At 40.1% G+C, this 13247-nt stretch overlaps 1 protein-coding gene across 3 annotated transcripts in view; it reads right to left on the bottom strand.

Moving 5' to 3' along the window:
- Positions 1–13247, bottom strand: part of dock11 (dedicator of cytokinesis 11) — a 137966-nt gene that overhangs the window by 78045 nt on the left and 46674 nt on the right. For all 3 annotated transcript variants that reach the window (XM_088649079.1, XM_088649076.1, XM_088649078.1), the window contains exons 13-21: positions 12436–12558; positions 11032–11114; positions 10078–10200; positions 7492–7568; positions 7195–7379; positions 5767–5832; positions 2801–2893; positions 2114–2237; positions 997–1118 (exon numbers count right to left, since the gene is read on the bottom strand). In XM_088649079.1, coding sequence (XP_088505205.1) covers positions 997–1118; positions 2114–2237; positions 2801–2893; positions 5767–5832; positions 7195–7379; positions 7492–7568; positions 10078–10200; positions 11032–11114; positions 12436–12558 — 996 coding nt within the window. The remainder of the gene's footprint in view (positions 1–996; positions 1119–2113; positions 2238–2800; positions 2894–5766; positions 5833–7194; positions 7380–7491; positions 7569–10077; positions 10201–11031; positions 11115–12435; positions 12559–13247) is intronic.

Here is a 13247-nt window from a genome sequence, read left to right as displayed (position 1 = left end):
ACAAACTTATGAAAACTTCCCAGAAAAAGAGGTTGGTTAAAAAAATATGCTACTCCTTCCAAATTTCATTTTGCTCCTGAAAGAGAACACCCCGATTTTTTTTTTGCCGAATGCAAACAAAAAGATGCAAATGTCCTTCTTTTCACAATGCTGATGTGAACAGAAGGTTTCCTTATAATTAAATTTAATTCTGAAAAAATATCTAGAAGTTACCTGGTGTGCCAAAAGCCTAATGCAGCAATTTTCACAATATTTTATTTCATAAGGTATTTTTGAGGCTTTGTGACTGAGTGGAATTCTGGTTTGGAATGAGGTCAGTATGATTTTTTTTCCCCTCACGTGCAGAATATGAGCCACCTGCTGGGATTTTCCAGATACTGTATTTACCTACCTGGAGAATACTGTATGCGATGTTTGTGAGCAGCTGGTCATTTATGTACAGTTTGCTTTTGAGTGCTAGTCTGAATATATTCATTTGGAATCGATCCTTTCTTGCTGACATACATTCCTTTCTTTATATGGTGACACAAGCAGTACAAAAAACCCTCAAATGTCTGTTTTTCGAGGTTCAGTGAATGAGTTCAGTGAATGCTGGTATTGCTCTACTAAGCTCTCCAGGGACATCTGTAATAAATTTATACCAAACCTGCTGAACTGCACTGTGATTTTGTGTATCTCTACAGGGGCAAGGGGGTTAAACGCCTCACAGCTCATGGCTTCTGAGCTGGTTTCCAGACTGGGATATCTTCTTTGTGGAGATCTCATGTTCTTCCCGTGCATATGTTGGTTTCCTCCAGTTTCCTCCCACCGTGAAGACACATTGCTAGATTGATGGGCATCTTTAAATCCCTCCCCCTGTCTGTATTAGTGCGTGAGTTCCCAGGGATGGGCTGGCATTCTGTCCTGATCCTAACCCTGTCTCCCTGTGATTCTCTAAGGATAAAGTGGCTGCTGAGAATGAGAATAGGAAGACAGGGGGATGAACTGTTTACACACCTTTCTTGAATCCCCACTCTTGTCACACAGGTAGCCTGCAGGCAGGTTAGCAGAGACAGGCAACTGCTGCTCTACTGAGCCGGCTCTGCCATCTCTCAGTAGTGGACACCAGGCGTAACCCACTGCCAATGGAGGACAAGAGAGTCAATCTCAGCGTTCAGCACACATTTGCAGAACCCAGGAGAGATACTGTATAAACAACAGCAGAAACACGACGTATTCATAGCTGTGTAAAAACGCAACAGCAAAGTGACAGTGACACCTACAGAGGTGTTAGTGGGGTCAGCAGGGGGCACTCACCCTGCCGTCCATGTGGGTCCTAATGCCCCAGTATAGTGACGGGGACACTATACTGTAAACAGACGCCGCCCTTCGGATGAGACGTAAAACCAAGGTCTTGACTCTCTGTGGTCATTAAAAATCCCGGGGCATTTCTCGAAAAGAGTAGGGGTGTAACCCTACTGTAGTCCTGGCCAAATTTCCCATTGGCCCTTACCAATCATGGTCTCCTAATAATCTATAAATTTGCTTCATTAGTGTGCTTTCCTCCCCACTAATAGCTGATGTGTGGTGAGCATTCTGACGCACTATGGCTGCTGTCGCATCATCCAGGTGGATGCTGCACATTGGTGGTGGTGGAGGGGATCCCCAATACCTGTAAAGCACTTTGAGTGGAGTGTCCAGAAAAAGTGCTATATAAGTGTAAGCAATTATTATTATTACAGTAGAAGCACAGACACACTCTCCGAAGTGATTTCTGGCAAGTATGCAAGTGAGTCAAATGAGTAAAACACTGCTGGAAAATCAACTGTTATAGTCTTCTACACATCCCTGAAACACCGCCTATCACCTTTGATGAAAAAAAATCATATACTCCTCATCTTGAATTAATAGGTTTCAAAACCTCAAATTATTTTCATATACCAATAAAAATGCTTGGATGGGGATCAAATACTTGGATTTAATACCTAGGAGTGCAGTATACCTATAGTATGTAGTGGCACTTTGAATAGTTTTTAACCATTGCTAAACTCAAGTGCAGGGATACTGCAGATCCCCATACAGTGATTCATGCGCTCAGGGCCAGGAGTCACCACAACCAGAGGCAAGCCCTTACCCAGTGACTCAACCCCATCCCGCTTCTTGGTAGAGGTCTTAGAGTTGTATTCACAGCTGATATGGTAGAAGGTGAAGAGCACGTGGTGCTTCTCATGGAGGTGGATGGGCAGCTCAATTTTAATCTGGAAAGAAACATTGAGGACTTGTGAGGTTTGAACACCAGGGGGCAGGGCAGAGAAAGCAATTAGTCAGAAGATACAAACCTCAATTTTGTGAGTGTGATAACCTTACAGCATTGATTGGTATGTATGGCTTTAACCCAACTGAGAAATGACTGCCAAGGTACTGTATATGGATGAGGAAGCAGAAAGGCCTCTGTGCTTACCCCCAGAGGTGTAAGGCATTAGTCACAGCTCTGGGGATTGTGGAGGGGTGTTAGCATGCCATTCACTTTCAAATGCACTGATGCATTCTGTGGTTTAAAATATATTACCTATTAAATGTTTGCCTACAAAAAAATACAGCAGCTTTTGGTACAGTCTGTTTTTTTTGTCAGCCTGCAATGCCTCCTGCCCCATCCTCACCGAACACAAGGTAAGGGCTAGGGTTGGGTAAAAAAAAAAGTGATCCTGTGATTCACATTGATACAAACCCCTTGAACATACATCAGAATGAAAAAAAAATATATAGGGATGGTAACATAGGAAAAGAAAAGCCTCATTTGTATTTTTTCTGTACTGCTTACCTCATCGTAGAACTCTGGGTTCTGGTTATGATGCAACACAGCTGCAAAGGCACTGGTTGTAAACAGAGGGCCACCAGGTTTGTCGTAGATACACTGCAACATAAAACAGCTTTGATAGTCTTGTGTTATGGTAGAATTCAGTGTAGCTAAGACGTTCCTCAAACATCACTGATGTTACATAATTAACTCATATGAGGAAATCATTTTCTACTTTTTAAGTAATGGAATATTTTAGTAGCTGATAAAATAGCATTAGAAACATGATACAGATTGTTTTTTATGCTATTTTATCAGCTACTAAAATCTTCCCTGAACCTACTGCTTTGGAAAAGCATTTTCTTTTAACATTTGATCACTATCCATCTGTTTTCACAAGGCTCTTCCTCAGATCAGCAATAGGCTTTCATTTGACGGGGACACTATACTGTAAACAGGCGCTGTCCTTCGGATGAGACTTAAAACCGAGGTCCTGACTCTCTGTGGTCATTAAAAATCCCAGGGTGTTTCTCGAAAAGAGTAGGGGTGTACCCCGGCGTCCTGGCTAAATTTCCCATCTGCCTTTATCAATTATGGCCTCCTAACAATCCCCCTCTATAAAGTGGCTTAATTACTCCGCTCTCCTCCCCACTGATCGCTGATGTGTGGTGAGCGTTCTGGCGTACTATGGCTACCGTCACATCATCCAGGTGGATGCTGCACATTGGTGGTGGTGGAGGGGAGTCCCCATTACCTGTAAAGCACTTTGAGTGGAGTGTCCAGAAAAGCGCTATATAAATGTAAGCAATTATTATAATTATTATTATGGTATCAGTCAAGTGAAATGTCCTGAAAAAATTACAGTACTAGGTACCGCTAGGAAGCAATGTGACAAGCTAATGTGCTCCCACTGTCATCACATTTTAAATCTCCACAATGAGTTGGTTCCTTCACAGAAACGAAACTGCATTTTTTATATAATATTCCATTTATTCCTTTTATATGACTAGCCCAACTGTGTTATTTTGTTGCAATTCAAACTGCAGTGTCTCTGGGTTCAGGCCTAAATTACTAGGATCTTTATTACAACTTGGTCACTAGGAATGAGGCCTATTACAATCCTCATGTCAGTACTAAAGCTGTAGCCAAAACACTTGCATCACCCCTGTCATTATCTACTGTACAACGTCATTATCTACAATGCTAGGGTGATGGTCCATACTACATTTTTTCAAACCATTAGAATAAGTTGGTATTTCAGGAGAATTACATTGCTTATTGTTCCATGTCACGTTATACATCTTATATGATATTGTATATACTGTACGAGACACTGCTCAGAAACCTCACTAACAACACTAATCCAATGCTGAAGAACGACTATTGGACAAATCCTATTCTAAATAAAATTTCAGGAAAATTTAAGAATGGCTTCAAACTCAATTATTTGATACAGTAGGCATACACTGTGACATTTATCTTCACCAACTGAAAAACCTCTGAAAGATGAATGAGAGTTAATGATTTAGGGAAGTGTATCAGTAGTGCATTGCATATTACTGGGTGCATAATTCTACACCAGTGACCTTTATAGTTATAGAGATGTTAGCAGGACAAAGTCAGCACAAATAACAGGACACCTCAAAGGAGAGGCAGTAAATCACTGTTTAAAAACCACAATTGAATTTGTGCCTGGCGCAGTGAAACTTTCAAAACATTATCTGACGTCTGTGGGAGAGCAGGTCGCTTCCAACTACTAGTATTTTATTAAAGAATCATGCTGTAATTCTGCAAAACAGAAAGAAGGCATTAAAAAAATCTAATGATGACACTAATAAACTCTAAATAAAATCAGCAATGTGCTCTTCTGTCAGCTGGATCTTAAGTGCATTGAAGGCATGTGATGAAGATTCACAAGCAGAGTCCCATTTAACAAATAATACCTTTGTTGTTAAACATGTCACCCTGGACAGCACTGGCAGCCTCAAACCACAGGAATGAACTTCTGCAAAGGCCATCAGCGGATGTGAAGCTGGTGTTCAGTTATATTGCATAAACTCAAATGCCCAGCAGAAATTAGTGACTGTGTGATCCAATGTTTTGTCTAAGGGTGTTCTTTACAGTTGACTGCCAAATGCAAATAATACAATAACTCACAGAAGTTCTTGTTGTACATTTTACACAGGGGTGCTTTCAATTAGTCCTGCTGCCTTAAATCTACTCCAAAAGTCGTTAAGATATCCCTGTATTTCTTTATCTTTTCAATTCCATTTCAGATGCCAGACAAATGGAGAGCTTAAAGCTCTATTGATAAGTGATACTGGTCTGCTCCTGAGATCGTGTTCCCCGTTTCATCAACTAAAGGCATTCTGTTAAACCGATTATGTAAAAAGGAATACAAATGATATGAGGCCCATACAGTTCATTTGGTTGTTACTACCTAATTGATCCAAGGAACTGTTTCCCAAACAACAAGGCTGGGTAGTAAGTTCCACAATCCCACAACCCTTTGAAGTGCTTGTTCTAAGATTTAAAAGCACTTCCAAATACAAGTGTGTAGTACAATTTGTGTCCCTTAGGTGTCACCCACTACACCTAGAGGGCGTTCTACTTCTGTCCTGTTCCTAGTCTTTCTGGTGTGTCTGTTGTGTAGCCTATTTACTTCCTGTTTCTGCTCTGCTCCTTGCTCAGCATTGACGTTCGGATGTCCTGAGACCTGCCTAGCACCAGGTCGCTGCTGTCCATGGCCTGAGGGCATAAGTTTCAATACGGCATTTTCTGAACAGCTGAGCCCGGGCTAACCCCCGTCTCGCTGCTACGCACAGGGTCTTTAATCGCTCTCCTGCCATTCCACGGTTCGTCCCTTCAGACATCTGTGATATTAGGTTTGTGTTTTGGTGTTTATTCTGAAAGGGTTCACTGGCTCAGTTTTGTGTACTTAATGCAGTTTTCAAATGCAGTTTTTACACATTTTATATACCTGCACTCACCTTCAAAGCCCCAGCTGCCTCTTCATCTGAGTCTCTGAACTCCACACACACGGCTATGTTCCTTGCCTAGGAGACAATCCCAAATATGAAGCAGAGAAGATTTTCGGACACATACTTGTATTTCAAAAGCAGAAAGCTCGTGAAATGACTGCCAGTTGTTAAAGTAAAAAACAGATAAATTATTAAAAGATATTTAACAAGAAGCGATACATGATAAAATATGAGTTGCAGACAAGAACAACGCCTGAACAAGTAAAGGGAAAAATCATAAAATAAATGGAAAAACAGGCAACGTGATTAAGCGTGCTGCAACAACACTGCATGTCAAATACCCAATCTGAATGTTTGAAGGGGTACCTTGATTACATGTATCATTAACATCTTGTGAAATTAATGGGTGAAAAGGAAACACCCAAGTACTTGGTTCTCAGTCTAAGGCAACCAAGTCGCCACTAGATTGGAAACAGAGAGCTATAAATCAAGTATTTCACACCAACATAGAATATGAGACATCAGACTTTAAGTCAGGCTCAGAAAGATTATCTCTACTCTGTCTTTCTGAGCCCTTAATAACCTAATTTAGCCAACCATAGCTACTGTGTATGTATGCCTTATTTGAAGCAGTGAGGTCCTTTTCTCACTACTAAACTTGTAGTGAGGGGCTGGAACAAAATGGCTGTCATACCATTCACAGGAACTCAACTGCACTAATGGTGACTCAAGGGCCATCTACAGTATATCCAGAGCGCTTTAAGATCCAACTACATGAAGAGTGCCACACACATGCAAGGTGTTATGTCTGCTTACTATTATTAAGACTATAAGAAACATTACAAAATTGAGGAGACTGATGGGCCCACCCATTTTGTTTAGTAGTAGCTAATTGATTATCCAGCTATTTCCAGCTCTCATCCAGCTATTTTCTTAATAGAAGCCAGTGTATCTGCTTCAACAATATGACTGGGTACTGGGACTCAGTGAGAAGCCTTTTATGGTAAAATGTAATAGCATAGAAACTTTTTGAAAAAAAGTAAAAGCATGTTCCAAAAAAAAAGATTAGCCTCCCCATTAGAGAATCAAACTTCATGCAAAATGTTTAATTCTGTAAAAGGAACTGAATGCATCCTTACTCTATCCTTATGATAATTCACTGACTTCTGAAAACACCATTCCTGCATTATTCAGGCATTCTCCAGTAAACAATATTCTCTGTTGATCAGCCTTTTGTTGTTTTGTTTTCCAACTTTACAGACAACGTACTATACCATATGATGTGTATGAAATAGTACAGCTCTCAATTTAACTTCCATCCAGTTATTAAAGCTAACTAGTCTGCACACAAAATACATTGATTTAATTAGATATCAAGATTTCACTTTGAAATCAAAGCTCCCCTTCTAATCTCTTCGCTCCTCAAAAGTGACATACCTTAGCAAATGTTTTTTGATTGTCGTATTTCAGTTGCAGGGGGTAAATGTAGAGATGATTTTTGTAAATTGTGTACGGATAGTTGTATTTTGCTTCTTCGGGAACAAATTCTTCAATTTCCACAGAGACTGTCGCACACTCTGACTCAAAGGGCTTGAGAGGGATGTAGGACGTTGTCACAGAGTCTGAGGGAGGAAATAGAAATTTACTCAACACCTAATTCCAGATTCAATAAGATGGACCATAGTTTCCATACAGAGATAAAACACAAATGGAGAAGCCTGAAATGTGACCTACTTGGAAAATCAGGGGGTACACATTCAATGTTGATGTTTAACTGGCCAGGAATAATCTGGAGCTTTGTCTTCTCAGGCCTAAAAAATGTCACAGAAGAAAAAAATGTTAAAGCAATTTGGCCAAAATTGTTAAACCATGTTGTAGTTTCATTTTCGCTAACATTACTGTTGGCAGAATTGCAAGTCAGATGCTCCGCTGAGGTTTAACACCAATCACCTTTATGCAAAGAAGCTTGAACGTTCAGTGAGGTACACGCTGCTCTTGGGTTCTTTTTCTGTGGAAAGTGAATCAGCACTACAGGTGTTCACAAATAAGCCTGAAAGTGAAAGTGATCTTTGTTTTGTGGTTGGTGTGTCTTTTTCACCAGCTCATTTATCACTGGATTACGGTCTTGATCATTCTGAGTGAAAAAGATTACAGAGGCAATAAGAGGGAAAAGGAGGCAAAATAAAAAGTCTACAGAAGACCTCAGAAAAGCTTTCAGTTTGAATGTGAAAGAACAATTAGCCAGTGTAAAAAAAATAAAAAGCTTTGAATAAGGAGTCAGGTCAAGTGCAGAGAAACAACCAAACCCCGTAATTATTATTATTAAATGCTGAGCTCTACAATGCAAAGTCCGTGACTCAAGCACTGAGGACCAAATGCATTAAGAAAGGCAGTTAAACACATGCTTTCCAGAGTTCTTACCCAATTGATTCAACAATAAATTGCACAACTGACAGCAGCGGTAACACATTTTCTGTTAGAATATGAGAAACTGCATAATTTTTACCTTATTTTTATTATGTTTTACAGGAATGACTAGAATTAATTTACTTGTTTGGCAAATGTCAGTTGACACTTCTAATACATTTGTGACACATTTATCGCTCTTAAAATAAGTGTAATCCAGTTGAATATCAAGTCCTAGGAGTTTTATTAGTAGTGTGGCACTATTCACGGGGGCGGGTTCAACGTGGAAGCAGAGCCCAGAATGAAGGGAGACATGTTGCCTTAGTAACCACAGCTGTTCTGGCTGCCTGAGGACGAGCCCCAGCTGTGAGGGCTCTTTAAAAGCACACTGGACACCCCCCGAAGGGACGAGCAGGGCGATCCCTGGCAATCCCGGAGGGGATTGTACCAGCGTAAGGCCTTCGTTTTTCTTTTTCTTTTTTTTTTGTGCCTGTCCCATCATGCATCTCTACCGGCTGACCCTTTTCACACGCCAAGTTTTATTTTTGCGCTCCCTGCTCATCCGGACTGGACCCTGTGAAATAAGGTAAGTCCAGTCTGGATGTCGCGGTGCACAGCGGAACATTTTTCTTTTTGCTTTTTGTGTTTTCACCTTTTTTGTGTTATTTTCGGTATTTGCCAACCTCACACCGGTGCTTCCATCCCTCAGCGAGGGGAGCTGACTTTTTACCAGTGCTCCCTGTGGCTCCTGCCACTCCCACAATGTTACAGCAGTGACAGGTGCTTAATTCTAAGTCTTTCCAAACTGTGGCCTAGGAGATATTTTTCCAAAGCAATATACTGAACAGCATACTGAAACTCAAAGGATACCAACAGTATTTTTTATGGGCTGGCCTTAAGGCAGTAAAAAGCAGATTCTTGTCATAATCTTTCCTAACATTAGCACATAAAACTGACAATGTTCATTATTTATTAAATAAGATTAACTATTTTTACAATAAAGTGATACTTTTCCTGAAATGTGGCTAACTTCACATTTGAGTAATTGTAAAATCTGGGACCCCAACAACCATGATAATATGGTTTGTTGTAGACTATAACAAGGTCATGCACAGGTGCTAGGAGAGCGGGACGCAGGATTCATTGGTGAATCAAAAACAGGAATTCAACCATCCATTATACAAAGCTTCATTATCCTGTGATAGATCAAGGCACACTGGAAACCATCCTGGCATTATTTAATTAAAAAGCACAACGAAAAAATTAGTTTTGTAGCATTTACATGGTAAAACCCACATAAACTGGGGAGAGAATGTGCAAAATCCACACAGGTTTCCTAGTTCAGAACCAGAGCACGTAGAAAATGGTCCATGAACGTAAAGTAACCCACTCATCATCCTTAACTGTAGCATTATTCTTACAACTCCACTTATCAGTCTGTAGCACATTTCGTATAACTCCACTTCGCCCAAACCAGTTGATACAGGGTGAGCCCTGGGACAAAGTAATTGTATCCCAGAGAACAGAGTGTTCACAAAGAACTCAACTATCCATCTGTATTCTCATGTCAATCAGTCATCGGTACTGTACATTGTCTAACTGCGAGACAACTGGAGTCTATCCAGGCAAACAATGGAAGCAAGGCAGAGTACACCTTGAACAACAGTCTATTCCAGGGCACACAGACAGACAGGCACACACTCACATCTAGAAGCCAATTAACCTACCAGCATGTCTTTGGAAGAAACACCTGGAGGAAACCCACGTGAACACAGGGAGAACATTTAAAACTTCAAGCAGATAGCACCCCAGGCACGGCAAGGAAGCAACACTAACCACTGCATCACCGTTGTCCAGCCCACATGCTATTAATTTAGGGCAAGGCTACAGACCCTGTTGTTGGGTTTCACTCACTTCTTGATATCCAGGAGAAATTTAATGAGGTCCTCATTTGAAAGCTTGCTGCTGTCCTGTCGGTACAGAGGAGAGAACTTCCCATCCATGTCCAGGCTGCCCTGGGCATCTTTAAACACCTGTCTTAAAACAATTCAGGCAAACAGCTGTGTTGACAGGCATCTCAGGCAGGCTAAATCAAATGTGCTGGATTTCAAGTGAAAGTTAATATCTGATAAAACAAATGTTTCTTGTTGCATGGAAAAATTCACTCTTTACTATCATTTATAGTCCTAAGAATCAGGGAAGATATCAAAGAACATTTCACTGGTTTAATTAATGATTAATTAATTGGATTTTATTCATTGTGCCAGCAGGTTTGGACTTTATTAAATAAACATTTATAATACTTAAAGAAAATCTCATTATACTGTAGCTGAACATTATTCTTTGGCAATCTTTGTGATTTAAATAAAAGCATAAACATCTGAATCTTAAAGCACTATAATTGTAGCCTACAAAACAAATCAAGACATGATAACTTTCAAATCGCATCCGTAAGAGAACATGTGTTTCCAGCTTAAAGCTCATTTGTCCTTGGAGTAAGAAACTTGCAGATTGATTCCTAGAGCTTTTCATTTAATTTTCCTGAAGTAACTGAAAAAATCTAGAAGGAGGCATTGTAGCTGTGGAAAGGGAATATTAATTTTGTTTTTTGCTTCACAAAGTTTATATACACTGTACTTTTGGGGAGAAATACTAAAGCAATATTAACAGCTCTGTGAAAGATTCTGAAAGTCATCATGACATTTTTTAATGTGGGGTCACAGCAATGTTGTAGCACCACATACATTACCGCAAAATGAGTCACAGATGTACTGTACATGAGTATCCCACAGAAAAATTAATTAATTGCTTTCAATTTTTTGACGGTGGAAACTTTTGGCAGTAACAATTTGAAAATAAAATCCTTACTTGGCAGCCCATGCGAAAGGCATTCTGTACTGCCCAAGCCTTGCACACGTCTGCTTGGCAGCCTTCAGTACTTTCTGAGCAGTCTAAAACAAAATAAAAGATAATATATGAACACGCTGCATGGGAAAATATCAAGACTTGTAATTGCTTCAGAGAGGTAGCCTGCCTGTTGAAAACTGGTGGTTAAGAACTAGGTGTAGATATGTGTTCCAGTACCTGCTGAGAAATCACCTGCTCCCCAACTTTAATCTTATGAAAACACATACATTCAACAATCATTTGTTGTTTCTGCTCTTATTTATCCATGTGTGATGAATAACGTACTCATTGAAAGGCAACCTCAAGGTCAATTTTGAGTATATGCATTTTATAAATTCACTTACCTGTACAAGGTTCTATGTCATCAGTTTTGGAATTCAGAGGGGTAAAAGTATATGATTTTATCCTTCCTGCATTACAAAATAATTCTAAGGCTCTGTCATCTTAATTTCAGAAAACTGTCCTAGCAAAATTACAACAAAGTTTTAGATGGAGGTCCCTTGTAGTGAGCATTGCTTTGCCTGTAAAAAATCGACACCTGGTGACTTTCTTGGATTATTCACAGCAGAGTTAGGAGAAATAATGTAAGTTTGGAAAGGTACTGTAAATCATGTAGGAAGAACCTTATCTGGTGGTTTCACAGTGCCTCCTGGGTACACAGGCTGACTGAGTGCCTGAAGATTTAAACACCTTCTGAAATTGCCACTTTTCCAATATTAAGAGTGAAGAGTCTTCAGGCTTGTTATTACAAAGTTTTTTAAGAGTTTCTAAGAAACAAAGGTCCCAAAGCACTCTGGTGTCCTTGGTGTCGCCAAAAGAATGGGATGGACATCAGCACTCAAGGCATCTCCCCATAGCATTCAACCAGATGCAAGTTTAGATGAGCACTGAGATGGGGTATATTAAAATTAGTAGCAATATAAAGTTTCTTCACAATAGAAATCTTGACACAACCAGAGGAAACATAACCAGCTTCATAGATAAGTCTTAGTTCCCATAAAGAGAACCTAGAACAACATGAACAAGTGCCCTCACCTGGGTGTGATGCTCTGACACAACACAGCTCTTTCACACAATTCCGGAGCAAAGACGCAGATAGGAAAGATTGCTGATGACCCCAGGTTACCACTTGTTTCATAAACTTCCTTCAGGAAGATGCCACTGGTCTTTCAAAACCACTCGGTAGCTGAACAGCTTCTTTCTTAGGGCTGGCTTTTTGCTTAAAGATGTCCAATGGTTTGTTGTGAATGGTACAGTAGAATGTTTTGCAGCACCAAGTGCACCAGAGTAAATTCCTTGAACATGAAATGGACTTGGCGAACAAAAGGGGATTCGGATTCTGGATTCGCCCGACTCCAAACTGACCTTGTTCACATCGGACGTCTTGATGTATGGCTCAGCACAATGAGTGATCCCATTCTGCAGCACCTTCTCTATTCTTGCCACCAGGAAAATGTCGGCATGGGGGTTTGTGATGGAGAAAATCCCCTGGGAAAGGGAGGGAGAAAAAGTGTCATCCCTACGAAAATTACCGTTGCAACATCCTGCAGATTTTGATATTCCCAAACCTAAAACATCTGTTCCTTATTAAAAGAGTGCGATTGGGCTTCTGGTTTTCCCCCAGGTTTTGCGTTCTTAAAACTACATTTAAACAAATAGGAATCGCTTAAAATGGAACTGTTGAAAATTGGTCAGTTGGAAGAGGTTCTAATCATTTACTTTCAATGTATCATTTTCCACCCCGATCCCCGATTTGATAAGAGTAAAATGCTTCCTCGACATCACCCAAAAGCCACATGTTACATGTAATATTTATTGATCGCCAAATGCAACCTGTGGGCAGAATGTCTGTAAATATCGTTCTCCTGAATTTTTAAACTCATTAAAATCATTTAAAAAGTATTTTTTTATGTGCAGAAAAAAATCACCAAACTCCCTCATGTCCAGAGCTGATTCTGATGGTCTCAGAAAGAAAACACAATGATAAACATCAGTTCTAGTTCCCACACATGCGGAATCCATGCAGGACACCTTGAAGAGAGCACAGTCAACTGTAAGAAACGTTATCCGCATTACCTCACTGCTAAAGGTGCCCTAACAGCATTCATTATTTTCAATACATCCAATGGATTACTGGGACCTGACGAATAACCTGATGAGTTAGTATGAATACAGAT

The sequence above is a fragment of the Lepisosteus platostomus genome, chromosome 10 (genome assembly GCF_059453375.1).
Source record: "Lepisosteus platostomus isolate fLepPlt1 chromosome 10, fLepPlt1.hap1, whole genome shotgun sequence".
NCBI classification, from domain to species: domain Eukaryota; kingdom Metazoa; phylum Chordata; class Actinopteri; order Semionotiformes; family Lepisosteidae; genus Lepisosteus; species Lepisosteus platostomus.
The sequence above is the reverse complement of the archived record's forward strand: the minus strand, read 5'-3'. Positions and strand labels throughout refer to the sequence as shown.